Source organism: Aptenodytes patagonicus, chromosome 3 (assembly GCF_965638725.1).
Source record: "Aptenodytes patagonicus chromosome 3, bAptPat1.pri.cur, whole genome shotgun sequence".
NCBI classification, from domain to species: Eukaryota; Metazoa; Chordata; class Aves; order Sphenisciformes; family Spheniscidae; genus Aptenodytes; species Aptenodytes patagonicus.
The window spans coordinates 105,162,761-105,181,277 of record NC_134951.1 but is presented as its reverse complement, the minus strand read 5'-3'; the positions used below and the strand labels follow the sequence as shown (position 1 = coordinate 105,181,277).

General features: G+C 39.1%; 1 protein-coding gene across 3 annotated transcripts in view; it reads right to left on the bottom strand.

The window, feature by feature from the left end:
- Positions 1-18,517, bottom strand: part of HHAT (hedgehog acyltransferase) — a 188,659-nt gene that overhangs the window by 75,867 nt on the left and 94,275 nt on the right. For all 3 annotated transcript variants that reach the window (XM_076334499.1, XM_076334497.1, XM_076334498.1), the window contains one exon: positions 17,069-17,213. In XM_076334499.1, coding sequence (XP_076190614.1) covers positions 17,069-17,213 — 145 coding nt within the window. The remainder of the gene's footprint in view (positions 1-17,068; positions 17,214-18,517) is intronic.

Here is an 18,517-nt window from a genome sequence, read left to right as displayed (position 1 = left end):
TCAAACTATTCTTATTCTCCTATATCAAGACACGTTCAGAGTGATACTGGGATTGGGGCGGGGGGAGTGACCCACAAAACCCATGATATCCTAAACGGTCACAGATCTGTGACAGCTATTGCAGGGCAGTATTACTGTCAGTCTGCCAGTCAGCCAAGAGTGATAGGCCACCTATCACACCTCCTCTAGCCCAGAGGGAATTCTGGTGTCTTTCAATGAATGCCAGTAAAATCCGAAACGGTGAAAAGGAACAATCTGACAAAGAATTAACAAAAATAAAAGTAGTCACAAAAATAGTCAAGCATTTAATTCTTTCCTGGAAAAGACTAAGAAAAAGGATTTAAATATGAACAAAAGAACAAAATAAGGGCAACATGCCTGCTTTCATGCCTTACAAGTACACTGTCTGCTAAACACAAAGCCTCACTAATGTCTTGGGGAATTTCAGCAAAATGTAAGTGTTGATGAAGTCAAACTCGTGTACGTTTTCCCAGAGTCAGCTCTGCTAATAGTAATTATAATAAAGGCTCTGGTTTGTTGGTTGGTTTGTTTGTTGAGGGAATTCAGGAAAGAACATACAGAAAGGGATATTGCCAGGGACAGTATATACTTGTAAAAATTTGAGATGGCTGAATATGGTTTGGGTTTTGTTCCAGATGACACTATTTTGTAAGAAAGGACATACTTTTTGATCCTTTCTAGGGGTTTTTCTTTTTAAGGGAAATGAAAGATAAATACAGCCAAAAGGTGTTATACTTTATGGTGTTTCACTTCAAAATGGTGGACATAGCAGAGAAACAAGTCACCCTACACGTGATAAATGAGTATTTTTTGGTTTAGAAATAAAGTAAAAAGGTAAAAGAACAAATGGTCAGGGGTAGCACAGCCAGAGTAGGTGGGCTTTACATCTTTTCCAGACCTTAGCTGGACTTTATTAAACTATGGTAGAGTCTACTGCATTCTGTAGTCTCTAGCCTGCTGACAGCTGTTGTGGGTTATCAATTTCAGCAGAAAGTGGAAAAGCTTTACAGCTGCTCTAACCTCTACCAGCAATGAAAATGTTGTCTTTATTACCAGGGAGTCCAAAGAGCTGTTTCTCTCCTGCCCACCCAACTTCTTTTGAGAGAATCGACTTTGACAAGGTTGAACCCTGTCTGTTTCCAACTGTAATGGACATGAGAGCTTTGATTGCTGAAGCAACTTTTGCAGGCTGGGTACGTTTCTCTAGGTGACACTAACAGTGACTATAAAAGATTCAGTTTACACTTCAAATAAAAATCAGCATGCATGCAGTTCATAAGCCACATTAATGCACCCTGTGCTTTGGCCTCTCAGTACATACAACACAAACAAGGGCTATAGTCCAACATCAAACCCAGTATTAACCCAAACTAAAGCTTTTGCCACAAAAAGTGGTCTTTCAAACAAAGTGTTCTTGGATATCAACTGGATTTGTTAACTGGAATTCATGGTTATGTGCTGTTATATGTACTGAAAAGGATTAAACTAAGAACTGCCTTGATGCACTTCCTTAACACTGGCCCCACAATCCTGCAGCCTCGGGAGATGTCCTTTCCAGATGACTGTCAACTGTCAAGAGAGAGTTGCCAGCAAAGCCAGTCAGAACAGCCACAATGATTGAAAGTGTTGAAGAAGAAAAGAAAGGAAAAAGAAAAAAGAATCCTTCTAAAACTTGGAGGAGAGGGGATGAACAAGAATTCAGACAAAGTCAGAACAGCACTTCCTTGGATATATTAGTATCTCAGGTGACAGATGCCAATAATTTCACAGGTTTAGATCTTCACCAGAGGGTCTGAACTGCTTCTGGTGCTACACGAGTCGATTTGTACCTAACCCTTTATACAGCATTAAAAAAAAAAAAAGAAAAAAAAAAAGGAAAGAAAAATGCCCCTAACTCTACAGTTCGTACTAGCTGCGTTACAGTGCCAAGGTCAGATACCTTGCTCGGGTTATCCTTGCCAGTTTTGTCAGTGCCAGCCACGCAAGCTAAAGCAGCCACCTGTGAGATGTGAATCTGCACTCTGCTTTTATAGATTGAAAGTGTTGGTCCATATTACATTTTTAAGTAGGTATAACTTATTCATCCAACGGAATGTGCTCTTGCAGCGAGTTGCTGATCCCACTGGTATCTTGCACTGCACGATACACCGTCCATGTTCCTTGTGCTGCTTCACAGTGGGACTGTCTGCTCCACAAACCAGTCCAGTAAAAGGAACTGGACAACAGCTTTTCCTCAAGAAAGAGTGAGAGCCTATACAAAAGCCATGGAGGAAATCTGCAAAGACAGAGTAGGCTTCAATGCAGGTCTCTCTTCAAGGTTTATTTTGCATGAATTTGCAGTGTAAAGAAATGCTTAGGCCAGACCTTTTTCTTGGCTGGATCTGCCTTGTTTCCATTTCTGTTTTTCTGTCCTCCCTCATAGTCATTGTCTTCTTTTAATCTCCACTGGAGCTTAAGAAGGAGCTGAGAACACAGCTCCATTCCTTCAGAGCAGCAGTCAAACGAATACTAATTAGCTTTTGTCTTTTGTTGTTCTCAGCTTTAGTTGTAGTTAAGCCAAAATATCTGACTCCTCTGTCAATAGCAGAAGAGTGCAGAGACCAAACACATATTTGTAAGATAAAGAAATAATGACTGCTCCCTTAGTTCCATAAGACAAATTAAATCCTGCTGTTTCAGGGAGGTGTAACATTATGTACTGCCCTATGCAATTATGCAGTACTGCCCAGCACTTATGTCCTGCCCTATGCATGAGGGTATTCACCATAGTCAAAGTCAGCAACACATTCACTGACCAGATTTTCAATGAGGCCCAAGTAGCTTTCATCCCTGCCAAGACCTTCCCCAGTCCTACTAAAAGAGAAGCAAAAAGGACCGTGTTTACACAATCTTGCCCCTCCTAGCGTGCACTGCTCAGACTGAGGTGTGTACTGGCTCTCACTTTAACAAAAGCTTTTGCTGTCCTGCACTCTCCAGACCCGGCCTGTTCCTTACGCATTTTTTTCCCCGAGCATCTGGTATTGGGTGCTTCTGATACCACAGAAGGCAGACCTTCAAGTGTGCCAGGACTGGCCAGTGTACTAAAACTCGGTCCACATGACAGCGTGCCACAATGCTGAAATAAATTTGCAGTTTTTAAAATACTTTTGAGGGTCTTTAGCCACAGCTTGCTTATAATACCTGAATTAGTACCATCTAACTAACGAATACTACTTTTCTCTGTTTCTCCTGGATGCTCATCCAAGAAAAATGAAGACAGACCCTCAATGTCTAGCATGAAACTCCTCCTCTCCACTGGCAAGGTTAGCCATTATCGGTGTATCACATGGCTGGCCTGCAACAAGATATTAATTATAGAGCTCAAGTTATAACCATTAAGTTTTCATGGAAGGAGGATTTAGTGAATAGGACTCATGATTCCTGATTTCTCCATCTACTTGTGCCCCTGACTTAATATGCAACATTGGCCAAATCACATTATGAGAGTTGTATTAAACTGGGCACAATAGGTGCCAATAGGTTACAATAGATTAACACACCTCAGTGAGTACTGTGAGGGCTTTTGGCCCTTAGAACATTTTGGGTTCTAAATACAGTAATCGGCTCTCATAGAATTATAAGTCAAATAATGTTAAAAGGCTCTTTGGGGGATGCTGATGGTTTTCCATCAGGGCTCTAGCGATGGTTTTTCCATGAGGGTCTCAATGATCCTTCTTTTGGCTCTACATGCCAACTCACAGGGGCACTCTGCTGTATTAGTCATGCAGATCTGTTATTTCTGATGAAGTGGTAATCAACCTGTGTAAGAAAATGCTGGAAAACAGAATCTCATTCTGCTAAGACATCTTTAGTAAGGCTAGGAATAAGATCAGCTAGAGGGAGACTGCTTTTGCAGGAAGTAATATTGAATCCCTAACTTTTTTCATGCAATAGCTGTAGTCTCAAATGGCCAAACTATTGACAAGAGGAGGAGTTCAGCGTCCAAGCTTATTCCACTGCTAGAGCAGTCTGCAGACCCACCTTGATACTGCTGAGTTCCTGCTAAACAACAGCAACTTTATCTGAACCCTTCTTCCCAGTTTGTATACCAGAGGCACAGAAAAAACTATCAGGTGGTACAAACTTTCAGTTGCTCCTGACCTGGGAAAAAATTGAACTTAAGCTAAGGTGAAAGACTGTACTTGCCATTAGCAATTCTCTAGAGTTTTTCAGTCATTTCATTTTCCACATTTCTAATCAGTCTACAGGTTGACTGTTCTTAAACATTTAAACATGCTATTTGGGCAGGAATGAGAAAACCGTCTTCTGTCTCCATATTGGAGTAAAAAAATAAGATATCCACATGTTTGACTTCATCTGTAATGAACAGTGCCCGTGTCTTGATGATTACCTTGTCCACATGTATGTTTTAATTTCTGATTTCTCACACAAAATATAACTGAGGCAGTTTTTATATACAGCAATGAAGGATTATATAAAACATTCTCAGCTACATGCAACAGATGCTAGAACAAAGGTCACTGTTTTAAGCATTTTAAATCAAAAGCAATAGCAACTGGGACAACATTAAGCTTTTCTGTTATGCTGGTTTTCAACTATTTACATACAAACTATTTGTTAAATAGAAGATGCCTTCACTATAAATATTACTAACAGAGAGAGGGGTTGGCAAAGCATTATAGTCACAATATTCAAGTTTAAAACATTTTCAATTATTTGTAAACTATTCCTCACTGTAGGATGCATACTAACCTGCAGGTAATGGAACAATATACTTACACTTTTCTTTCAATGTTAAGAACTACTAAAGAAGATGTTTTTCCATCTGAACAATTCAACTACTTCAATAACACTTTACTACTATTTCTAAAGAGACAAACAACCCTCTCCCACAACAATACTCCACACAAGTACCATGATTTGAGTTTTTGTCCAATCTAGATGCAAGCTAAATCTTTGTTCAGACATAAGAGTCCCACCTTTGGGCGAATTTTTATGGATTATTTGTATTACAATACACAAGTCATTCTTCTCCCAGGATTGCTTCAAAGCCTAAGTTAGAATTTGCACAAGGATTATTATATTTGACAGAAGGCTTAGCTGTGGGTCTAATAAAAGACACATGGAAGAGGGCAGAAGTAATAAAAATTAATAGTCCACTGTTTTTATATGGTTAGGAGCATGGATGTCAACAATACAAAAACCCTATCATGTTATTTATCAGTTTTCACATGCAAGCTGCAAAAATAAGGAAGTAGCTTTAAAAAAAACCTATATTATATATATAAATATATATAATATTATATATAATATATTATATATAATAAATATAATATATAAAATATAACTAAATCAGTTACTAACAACAGAGCATATTTTCTGCTTAAGACGTTTAAATACTGGTGTGCTACTCTAGCTACAAATGAATCACACTATTTACTGCTAACTAGTAGAATGGGCAAGAATGGTCTGGCAGCTTGACAGGGATTTGTGGGGAAAAAAAAAAAGACTCGGGTATCTCAACAAGTGTCAGAAATAAAATGGATCTTGTTAAAGCATGGAGAGCTAAGACATTTGTATCAGGCTTTTAAGCTAACCAACTAACAGTGCAAACTCAACACCTAGGAAGATATCCACAACCTAACAAGTCACAACTGGGTATCAGTACATGCTCTCCTTATATTAGGAATTTTAGAAATAATAAGTGAGAAAAGGGAAAGATAAAATGGAAGACAGCTTATTAAATAAAAACTACTCTAATATTAGAAGTCCATTACTTTCTTGGAAGAAGTGTTCTTGAGGAATTTCTCTGCTCTGAAACTTATAATCATTTCACTACCGAATGCACAGCAGGCATCAGACGTAATTTGTAACAATAACTGGGAATGCTTATGATGATTCTGACTTTACAGCTAGATTTAAGACATTAATATTTCTTGCATTTATTTAGTCTAGTATCTCAGCTACATACTGTTACTTACACACATACACACACTAACAGAAAAATGTGGCATTTCTAGGATTATTGAAGTTAAGTCTGGGAACTATGCCATTTAGTACTCTAATTCTATCTAGTCTCACAGAGCTTAGGTGGACTTGGACCATGCACTTCAAAACCATGTATTCAAATGGTCTTCGGAAGTCACACACATGATAGCACCGGAGAGCGCTGTACCCCAGGGGTGCAGCCTCTGCAGCAGACAGAACTGAGGTTTTACGAGTTAGAGACAGACATCTCTCCATTTTCTCAGGGGAAGACAGTGCCCAAAGAGATCAGAACAGTAGTAGAGCCACATTCCTCCCTGCTCATCCATCCTTTACAGGTGCCACACTGGACAGCAAGACCATCAATAGAGTAGTATAACACTGAGCAAAAAATCCTAGCTGTTTAGGAAGGAAACACACTTCTGCCCTCATGGTGCTTCCTTAGGGACATCAGAGCTAAGTTTGCCCCACTGTACGGTGCCATTTCTCATAGGGTTTGACCAAGTCCACATAAAGTTTGATATATTCCAAGTCAGGCATGAATTTAAATCCCAACTCCGCACAGTTTCAGATCTTTGTGGGCTGGGACCAAGTGCACTAAGAAAACATGCCACAGCATGCAATTTAGTAAGAAACGTAATGACAGGAGCTAGAAGACATTTCACAGAACTGTCAGCGTTTATGAGGGCATAAGTCTATAAATTTTGTCAAATATGGGTACACTGTTTCACTCTCTCCCTCTCAACGCCCCCCCCCCCCAAACCAAAACCCTACCCAAAAAACCAACAGTCAAGACAATGAGACAAGGCCTAATCAAATCAGTCAATTTTTTGCAGGATCCCTGTACTTTCAGTTTTCCTATTCTTTAAAGCAGTGGCTATTTAAGGATGGTTGAAATAAATTCATTCAGAGATAAAACAAAAGATGCTAAAATAGTCTGAGACAACTATCTTTCTTTGTGAACCTAGAACAGAATTATAGACCAAACAGCATTAGTGTAAAAATGTTGCCTACTTATGCAGCAGAACTGTGCTATAGTGTAGTAAAAACTCCTGTCAAGCTACCTCGGTGAGAAAAATAAGCTCTTAACTGCTTTTCATTCCTGTTGCACAGGCAATGCAACTTTTAGAAGAGGATCTCTAAAGAAGGGCCTCCTCTGTGGCCCATGCACCTTCACAACAGAATTGTTAAGAACATCTCTGACTTTGCTGCTAGAGAAGCAAGAGCCAGAATGAAGACAGCTTGAATTTCCGATCTCAAACTGATACACGGGGCTGGCATTTGGAAAAGAAGTGTCTTTTTTTCCTATAAGCTGAGAAAATTTGATCTAGCAGGCTCCAAGTGGCAGTAATTGTGGAACCCCACAATGCTGTTTTAACATCACTTTTCAGGAAATAAACAACTTAGAAAGTTGTCATGAAAGTCTCAATGATTGCAAAGCTAAATAACAGCTGGTGTTCCAGTTCCTGCTGTCAGGTAGTTACTTTCTGTATTTGGGAACTGTTCTCTCAATGGGCATTTCAAAAAAAGTGAGAGAGTCGGGACTAGTTCAAATCTGAAGACAGATTAAAGGAGCTGACAGAAGGAAGAAACAGGATTCAATGATGAGAAAGAAGTAGCTGTTACAAGACTCCTGGAAATTTCTGAATAAGGGAAAAGAAAAAGATTGCATCATTCTTCAAAGAACTTTTCTCGGTGGTTGCAAGTCTTAGCTGAAATTATGGCTGTTACTAATCAGTGACATACATGCCACCACATCCATGAGTTCATTTATGTATAAATTTCCCTATAAGCATAGCGACACCGTAAGTATAAAACAGCAATTCAAGTATTTTATACCAGGCTACGTTACTATGAGTCATTGTGAGACTTTTGCTGTGTATGGCAAAAAACCAGGGGAATAAGAAGGCAAAACTGTGAGTGTCCTCTGCCCTCTTAAGGTTCTTGGCTGGGCTATTTTGCATGACAAGAGCCAGCAAGTGCAATGGCAGGGAAGAGAAACAGTCATGGTCAGTGTGGGTCACTACACTTCTTCCTCTGCAAGAAACGGCCAAAACTGTACCCTCAACACTGAGGCTGAGCGGGGCCTGGAGTGGAAAAGAAAGCCTACAGTCCTCAAAAATTACTCTTGCTGGTCATGCATGACAAAAAAGAGCTGGCATAACCACAGCCACACTCCCATCTTCCAGTGTTCCTTCTGGAAGCAACAACACTGCTCCCTCTGGCAGCCCTCAGCCCCAGTCCCTGCTGGTTAATCTACAACTCACAGGGGAAAGGAGGAGCACTATTCCTGCCTTGTTAGTAATTCCCAAAGAACAGTTTCAAGAAAATGTGGTTCCAAGGGTATTCCTACACGGCCTTTTGACGTGTCTGTCATTGGACTTTATGTACTTCATGTGCATAAGGACTCAAAAGAGAAAGACATTTTAGAGGTGTTACAAGATTATTTTTTTTAAAAAGTTCTCCCACGAATTTTAAAACCAATCCCACCTTCTTACTTGTTTAATGAGCTATAGGAATTACAAGCTGAATTACATGTTGACAAGCAGTCATGACGTCACAGCAATTTTAAGCTTTTTGAGACAAAACCTAGTTTTATTTTTTATGTTCATGCTATGTGTAAGACATAAAGGGTCTGCACATTCAAAGTACTTCAGTCTCTGAAAGACTACGCTAAAAACAGCACATACTGATCTGCTACACCAGCAGAACATGCATGTTTGGCAATATCATTCATTCCAGCTTCCACACTAAACACATTGCTACCAGCAAGGTTACATCTCTAAGATGGACTTGGCCGACCCACTACACCAACTGCTCATCATACCATCCTACACTTTATTGGCATCATTACAATGATAAGAAAAATGTTGTATGAACCTTGCCCAAGTCATTGAAAATCTGGGGGCATTTTGCCCGTGATCAGCAAAGCTCATTAAGTAGCACACTTCTTGTCTTTTTATAAGAGTTACAGATTGCCAAGAAGGCAGCCACGACGTAGGAACAACTCCCCATTTTCTGTGTGCAGTGTAGTTTACTGAGTTCTGTAAGTCACGTACAACATAATGCACAACAGTAAACTCTCTACATGCAGTCATAGCGTAGAGCATTTTTGTACTTGTACATGCCATAGGTAAAATAAAGGCTTTAACATGGTATATGACATGTAGGTTCTTTGTGACCAATTCTGACCCTGCAATCATATTGATCCCGGCAGACGCGTCTGCACATGTTCTGGGACTTTCTAGACAGAAGGATCTTTCTGCATTGATATGATTGTAGGATCAGGTCCTAAGACTGTAAAGACAAATGGTAAACTATTGAGATTCAACAGCAATAGCTGAATTTAAACATAGCAATGCTCCAACGGTTTTCACATAGAACGGAGGCTCAAACCAACGTGATTCAACAGAATATGGCAGAATATGCTTTATTGTTTCAAGTCTAAAGAAAACCCCCAAAAACGTGAATATTTGCTTTTTTACAGCGCTCATCCTTTGGGAGGTGAAGGGGAAAAAAAAATCACTGCCTCCTTATTACTGCAGACCAAAATTCATTTTTTCTTGGTATTTTGCCAGTTCACTTCCCAATGAACAGCACCCACCAAGCAAGGTCACATAAATGATTGTAAAAACAAGTATCCTTTGTGCTTGAAGAAGAATGAATCATTTGGAAAAACGTGACATCTTCAGTACTATTCCTGCCACTATGCAATATTACTCTAAATTATGCAATCCATCAATATAGCATTCATAAATGTAGTTCTGGGAAAAATGACCTTAAGTAAGTTTCTGCATAACAGCAGCAAGTGGGATTTCTCAGTGAAAGTGAAAATCTGGAGGAACAGGAATGCTGGAAGACCATATGCCAGCTACCCTACAGCAGAAGCTTCCAAACCCAAACAAAGGCCATCTGAAAACACAAATGACAACTCTGAACAGTCAATCATTGAAGTAGCCCTCCTTTTTCTTTCAGCTGCAAAGAAATTGGAATGAAGGCTTTGCAAGAGATGCACAGAATGGACAGCAAAGTATCATACAGTCACAGGGATGCCTCAGCTGACAGGTCTTGTGGCCTCCTTTGAGGTCCTTCGCTACATTCATTCCTCCTGCACCTTTAAGCCCCTTCATAGCTAGATATTTACAGATATTGCTGCTACCAATCCCAGAAGTTGTTGAAGTGCAATATGGCTCCTAATACATCATTGTATGTTATCTGGCAACACCTCAGAGTTGAAAAGTCCAAAAAAACCCTGTTTAATAGGAAGTTCTAACTACTTTGCTCCGACTCTTTTTGGTAGCTTCCTTCAGCCCTTAAAATGTGTTAAAACAGTTAACTAAGCTAACTAGCAATATTCAGATAGTTTCTTAAGGGAGAGATGCTGTCATATGAACTGCTGATCATCCTGAGACGTTTTTCCTACGCTCATTATTGCAGCAAATGAGGCATATGATCAGCAACATATCTAATGGGTAGACATGATCTTACATGAGCCAGACTAGAGCATACAACAACCGATATAGGAGTGTCTCATTTTTTTGTTATTGACATCTCACACAGCAGTGGAGCGACACAGTAAGTAACTCATGGTTTTTAAATGATGTAGTTGTTGAATACAGAAAGGCATCTCAACCACTAATATACAAGTGATTTTTTGTAGAAAAAGGACCTATTTCACTGTCTGCAAAATCAAGGGCAAAACTTCTAAAGGTAACAGCGGTGCAGGATGATGCCTTTAAGGATCCTGATACCCTTTCAATTCTCAATTCATTCACTATGTGATTTACATAAAATGAAACAAATATAAGTTCCAAGAATAATCTTCAATACTGTGATATAGTGTAATTAGCAAGCAGCATCATTTTAATTAAATGTCATAAGATAATGGTCTACTGTTTCTGCCAAAACAAGCCAAAAATTCCAGATTTATGCATGTTACACCAAACGTGTTATACCAAACCCTTTGGTTCACTCAAACTTCTGAATCTTGTATGCCATTATCATGGAAATTCCCACTTGCAAATCAATGTCTAAGATGTCCCGTGAAACACAATCTGAGATAATGCTGCACAGCTGTGAAGTCCAAAGGCTTTCCGCCTCCATAAACTAGGTCAGGTAATCACCTAGTAGTGATGAGAAAATCTTACCTTTCCCTATAAATTAACCAAATAACTGAATTTTGATCAGCATAAAACCTGATTTAGCTTCAAAGCAAGCCGAAAGGGAAAACTGGAGGCAAAATAAAGGCTTCACCATCTTCAGTTAGTGAACAAATATTAGACATTCAGAAATCAGCTTTAGCTTTGCATAGTACAATTGGTTTTAAATGCTCTCAGAAATTTATCTAATGAAATATTCATATACAACACTATGCACTTCATCCTAAATGCTAGAAGAAAAAAGCAAGTATGAAACAGCAAATAATTTCAAACTTCTCCATGAGAGTATTTGTCGGTAGTTTAAAATTGCACCATGACTTCCACTAAGTTGCACCTCAGCCACAGCACTATGGGCTTTTTTCCCCCCATCAGATCATCAAACTCCAAAAAGAAACTGTTATAAAATGTTACTGAAACTGCATTTTTGTACATTACCATGGTCCTTAACTTACCGAATAAATACATAAATCCAAACAAAAATCCTGCTGTGCTGTATGCAGATTTCTCTTCCATGTAAACAGCTGTATCTGCTGATGAACGACCTAGAGAAAATGGCTTGGAATGGGTCTGGAGGCCATTCAGAGGTTCCTCCTACACCACGATGAAATCTATTTTCTACATTGCTTGACAGATTTTTGTCTACTTGGAGACTGTTCTCCAAAGATGGCAATCCAACAGCTTACCTAGGCAATGTTTCAATACTTTCCAGGCCTTACAGTTTGAAAGTTTCTCCTACCTCAACTAAAACTTCCTTGCTACATTTTACAGTTTTTTTTCTTCTCCTGACCTCACTGGTGATACAGAATAGCTTGTTAACATCTTCTTTGCAGAAACTTCTATGTACGTATTTCTCCCCTCAATACTTTCCTCTCAAACCAAAACAATGCCATTTATTTCAGGGTCATGGCTCCTAGACTTCCAATCATGTTGCTGTATTTCCCTCTCCGACTTCCAATCATGTTGCTGTATTTCCCTCTCCCTAATTGTCAGATGATCGTTATTTTTTTAAACTGCAGTAACCAAAACTGGACATATTTTAACTTTAACCTTCAGAATATCATGTAGAAGAGGTTATTTTAGACATTTTACACTGCTGTCAACGCATCCCGGCGTAAGGTCTATTTTTGTTGTAAGTAATATGACGCTGTTGATGCACGAAGTTTGCAATCTGGTAGAACAGTCAGGTACCCTTCATTGCAGGACTTCTGCCCAGCCAGCCGTTCTGTACTCCTGCGGTAAATCATTTCTAACCGAGGGTGAAATTCACTCTTAGCTGGATGTCTACTAAAGGACACCTTCTCAAAGGTTGGACATCCAATCTAATCTAAACTAGCCTGTACAAAATGCCTCTGAACTCAGTGAAGAGTGACAATGCATCTCATCCCATGCTAAGACAGATGTTTGTGAGATGAACTGCCCTCAAGAGAGACAACTCCTCACAATTTAGCAAGGTAAATTGGGTAGTTAAAGTACTGGTTTATAGTTAAGTTAAATGATGGCTGTCCGATTTTCAGACAGCTATTCAAAGTAAAATACGCCTGACAATGCACCGTGCGCTTTCCTCATTGATCTGGGCCCTGTTCCTCACAAACCAGAGAAAGAGCAGGAATCATTTTATACTTTTATCACCCAATATACTTGTGTCCCCTCCCAGCTTAATGCCTTTGGCTATGCTTGCTAAGATAATTCAGCCTTCTTAACCAAAAGCACTGCACAGCGCCAGTCCCAGGAGAGTGCCCTTCCAAAGAGAACCCCCCTTGTTGGAGCCTCTCATTTTGAAGTGAAGTATTAATTCCTTACTCTGAATACAGGATTAAAACCAGTTTGTTATGTAGAAGACATTTCTCCTGCTTTCTTATTAGAATGACACTGTCCCATATGAGAAAAGCCTTACTAAAAAAAGTCAAAGCAAATGCTTGCTGTAGGAACTTTTTTCTTTGTAAATAACTTATGGGGCCAAGCACTAAGGCTGGTCCGAACAGTCTGAGAACAAATTTAAGAACAAATACTCATACATATAACACACACACACCCCTGCTCCTGTAATTTTGACAACAGTCATTTTAATGATGTACAGAAATCCATTTTAAAGCCAGATAAATTTAATTTATTTTTCACAAGATAAAAGCAAATGCTAAAAAATACTGCTACCTGGCACGCTCAAATAGAAACCCTCCTTGTCAGTGGTATGGGAGCTGTGGAAAGCACTGCCAAGGCACTGCAAAACAGTTCAAACATCAGTCAAGCAAGAATTCCGGGAAAAGAGAAGGGAAAACTATGGCATGGCAAGGGACATTGCAGCATCCAAAGCTTACAACATGTGAGAAACAACCTCAGCTAAATCCTGTTCCTAGAAAGCAATCCACAAAGCTTTGATAACAAAGGTAGCTCACTTGCATGGTCCTCCCTGTGCTGACTATGCTGTCCTGGGGTTTAACTGCTTTCATACCCATGTCCTCTCCTCCCCGCTCTCAGACAACTGTATAGATTTTTGATAATACTCAGTCTTTGCAAAAGAACAGAGTAGGTCCTCTTCAGTAACCAAAAAGCAAAACTAGAAGTGCATTTTGTAAATCTTCAGCTTCAGTAAAACTTCCTTTTAAGAGTTAGCCATTTTAAATTTCCATCACTGTCACGCACATGCTAATGGAAAGCTGCTCTCCAAGCACTGTTTTTAGATATTATACAACAGAACTCCTAATTTCTGAGTGCAAAGTACTATATGCTGGGCATTTAGGGTTTTGAAATACTGATATTCTGAGGTTCGTCGCCAGACCTGAAAATGCCATGCTCAACACCTAAAGCTGCACCTAAACCTGGAGATCTGATTTCTGCTCTAAGATGCAATTTATTGCTTGAGTTTAGCATATATGTTATTGACTAATTTTGTTAGTGATCTACAAATGCCAATTATATTTACATTTATATTTTCTTCTTACCCATATATGTACAAATCTTTGTAGACATAATTCTGTGGGATTTGAACAAAGGAAAGGAACTGACTGTTGTTTGCAGCTGATGTGCAGGTGAACAGCTTTGTTTCCACAGCTCTCTATTCCTTACCTGATCTCTATTCCTTACCTCAGAGGGATTTTATGTCACACTATTGCTGCAGAGCCCTCTGCCACCTCCGTCAACCATTCTCAAGCCCTGCTGCCTAGGTTGCTGAGAATGTAAAGATGTCCTCCAAATGCAAATGTCTACTCTCTAGATTTGGTTTTAGAGTGGTGCAAAACCCTGCTTAGGTTTCCTAAACTAAGATGAACTTCAAACAGATCAAAAAGGTTTTAAATAGAGCAAGATTATTATTTTTAATATTTTAACCTGAAATTCACCAAGTATCTTCCCTCTTCTCAACCCAAAGCTAACAATTATTGACTCAAAGTAACTAGATACATATCTAGCACATCTCAGTAATGTACTGGACATTATAACATTGCTTTGTCTACCAAGTGCAAGGACACAGATTTGGATATTATGTAGAGAAGAGGTTTGGGGGTCCCTTGCCAGATTTCTTGACTACTCTTCATGAAACACTGACGGGAGGTCAACATCTGTTCTAATCAAAGCTCTTCAACATCATAGTGCACAAGAGAAAATCTTCGTGCATGGGAACTTTATGTTGCTTGAATCACACCAGAAAAATGTGTAAAAATAAAACCCCCAAACAAACACCCTCCTGCCCCACAGAACACTCACCCACTACCACCACCCTTACTACTTCAAACAAGTCAAGCATATCCCCATCTAATTTTTTATGAAGGTAATGGCAAAAACTTGAGCTGAAGACAAGCAGCTAGATCATCTCATCTGTCCTTGGGCTGACAAAGGAATGACGAAAGAGTCTATATTGTAGTATTTAGTTTAGTCTAAATATATTAATGAATTGGATTCACCAGAACAGTGCAGACTATACACAAATTTATTTATCTTTATCTTTTAGCACTGTACTCTCGAAATATATGTGTAGATTTTTGTTACATCTCCTACAGACCAGCACTTCAATTTACGTTAAATTGAAGACCATCGTTCTGAATAGTCCTTCTGGATTTGACCAGCCTTCAATGCTCAGCATTTATTCCATAGTAGGAAAACCACAATGGAGCAGGAGTGTTGATGCAATAAAATCTTAGTGGATGTTTCAGTTTGTACACGTGAGTTGTCAGAACCATAATGCAGTAATAGAATATGCTCACAGTCATCTGTGTAATCTAAGGATACAGGCACATAAAGCTTAACACTGAGATTTCTACTAGTAGAGTATGAGCTGCACTAAGCAAAAGCTTTTACGTTCTAAAAATAAAGTTAATTTGATTAGCACGTCATGGAAACAAAGTTGCAAATGACTAAGCTAATTTGCTATTCCTATCTTAGACACCTGGTACCTAATACTGAAGTAACTATATGTACTCAAGTTATATGCAGAGCAATAGACCAAAGAACTATTAAAAAACCCCCATGAAACCAATGAGGGTTTGAAAAAAAACCCTCATTGAAAAATGAAAAAACAATCAATAATTGATCTGGTTTAATTAAATACTGTTCTACTTGCTAAAACATTGTCCTTCATCAGATGCAAACCCCAGCATTCTGCCAACTGCTAACCCTTCCGAAGAGGGAGGTACACTTTCTCCATTTCTAATATACAAATTGTGTTAAGAAAATAATTTGCATGAAGCTATAAACCTGAAATGGATAATTTCACTAGTGCTTTTTTTTTTAATAGATAAGAAGTGATGTCTAACTTTACTTCCAAACTTATTCTCTCAGCTATTTTTTTCTACTGAAACTATTAGCCAACTAACTGGGAGGAAACAATTTAAGAGAAAATGAAGCCTTTTTAAGGAAACAGAAAACAAATCTTTTATGTTTTAAGAGCAAAAACCAAACATGAGCAAGTATTTCACCCCATCTTCCCTGCCCAGTATTAACAAAAAGCTTCACTATATTTTATGCTAAAAATGTACCTTTCTTAGGGCTGTTTGAATGGTTTTTTGCTTGAGCTCAGAAGAGAAATCGTTCGGTTTATGTACATAACTTACTCTTAAAGAGTTTCATTATTTTGGGATGCTTAAGTAGGACCTTGGAACTCCAGAGCTTACCTCTAAACCACTGCAAGGAACAAGAGGAGGAAACACTGCATGAAGGAGCAATAGACAGTGGTGGTCTTTGTAGGAGAGCACTTCTAGGCACAGAAGCCTATTAGTACTTCCCTCGTGAGGAAGAAATATTCTTCTACAAGACCTTTATTTGACAATGTGGGGCTCTGGCAGCAATAACCACCTAAGAAGAAAACTGGTCCTGCTTACACTGTGCTCTGGCAAAAAAATTAAAGCTGGACTTGTCTCCTGAGTCAGCTCACAGCACAACGCTGCATACTGCTTATTCAGCAACACCACAGGCTGATACTGTCACCCAAGTTCCCCTGTCCTCAAACCTTGTCCTCAATAGTCAGAAGGTTTGATAACAGATCTACTACAAAAAAACTTAAGGTTGCTCAATTATGCTGTATTATGCAGATCTCATTTACTAACCTTCCACAGAATCTACGGGGTTGGCTTTAGTACGTCTGTTCTTACTGACGTACATGAAATGCAGAGCAGGAAAAAAAAAATCCAACCTGGCTAACTTGTCACACATTTATTATTCAATCTTCGGTGATTTCACTGACAGAGAAGCCTGATAACTCTCTTTCTAGACTTGATGGGAGAAGGGCAATGTTTCTTTGCAGTCACACAGCCTGCACAGTTATTTAGATTTTGTCAGACAGATTTTGGACGGTTTTGAACAGAAACAGAAAAAAAGTTACTCCCAGTTAGTGCACTGAAAGAACCTGGCTCAGCCCACCCAAGGTAGTATTTGGAAAGTTCTGTTATCTAGAAAGCATATAAAAATAAACTTGCCTTCCACAAAGATCCTGTTCCAGTAGATTTTTCCAACGTGATTTCCTCCAAGAAATACTAGATTTGATAAAATCAACATTGAAGTGCTAACAGATGCTAGAACAGCATGAAGTCGACGACGAATTCTTGGTGAGAAGAAACGCTCCTGAGGGGCAAAACAAAAGGTACAGATGAAGTTAACAACACCTACAATTTTTCAAGCAACATTAGAAAAAGACATTGTAGTTACAACAAACAGCTTTTATACAGAAGTTCAAATCCTTATGGAACAGAACCCAAAGCTTTTAAAATATCTAGCAGAACTCCCACCAATGCCTCTGAAGTTTGGGTAAGACCTCACGATAGAAAGCAGTGCTGAATCGTAATTGAAGTTGGAGGGGACCTCTAGAGGTTACCTAGAAAGGTCATCAAAGCAGGGTCAGCTAGAGCAGGCTGCTCAGGACTGTGTCCAGTCAGGTTTTGAATATCTCCAATGATGAAGACTGCACAACCTCCCCGGGCAACCGGTGTTGTCTGAGTACCCTCACAGTAAAAAAGATTTTCTTACATTTAAATGGAATTTCTTATATTTCAGTTTGTGCCCATTGCCTTTTGTCCTGTCACTAAATACCACTGAGAAGAGTCTGGCTTTGTCTTCTTTCCCCCTACAATTAGGTATTTATATGCATGGATAAGATCCCCCCTGAGCCTTCTCTCCTCCAGGCTGAACAGGCCCAGCTCTCTCAGCCTCTCCTCTTATGGCAGATGCTCCAGTCCCTTCATCATCTTTGTGGCCCTTTGCTGGACTCACTCCAGCATGTCCATGTCTGTCTTGTAGTGGGGAGCCCAGAACTGGACACAGTTCTATACATTCTATGTCTTAATTCTTTTCTTATTAAATGTACTCCTTCATGAATTTTTGCCGATGGACGTAAACAGTAACAACATGCTTCTGGGGTGGATAATACTATCCAATAGGTTCCAATATGGAGTAAAGCACTTCAGTACAAAACAAACAGCATCAAACAACTTCAGAAGTCATTAATGCTTTGGTTGATTAATAAGACTTCACTGAAAGATTTCAGAGTCAGATCAGAACTGGTCATCGCAATGAGTCTTAATAAACAGATACTTCCATACGAAAAAAAGATTTAAACACACATGCAATCCCAATTTTTGTTTTCAGTGCAAATATTACTGCTCATGTTTGAGAAGCGTAAATATCTGTTGTAAAGTTTTTGGTACTGTTGTTCTAATGATACAAATAAAGCACGTCTCTCTCCACCATATACTAGTTTACATTTTTCTGAATCTATATTTTGCATTATCACCTGAGGTGTGAGTGCAGCACAGAGACTGCAAGAAGATGGTGAAAGAAGGATGAGAAAGTTTTAGCTTCCTCCAACATTCAGTTGTTAGAACAAATTTTAAAAAGCATTACAGCACATCACAAGGAAATATTGTCTCATT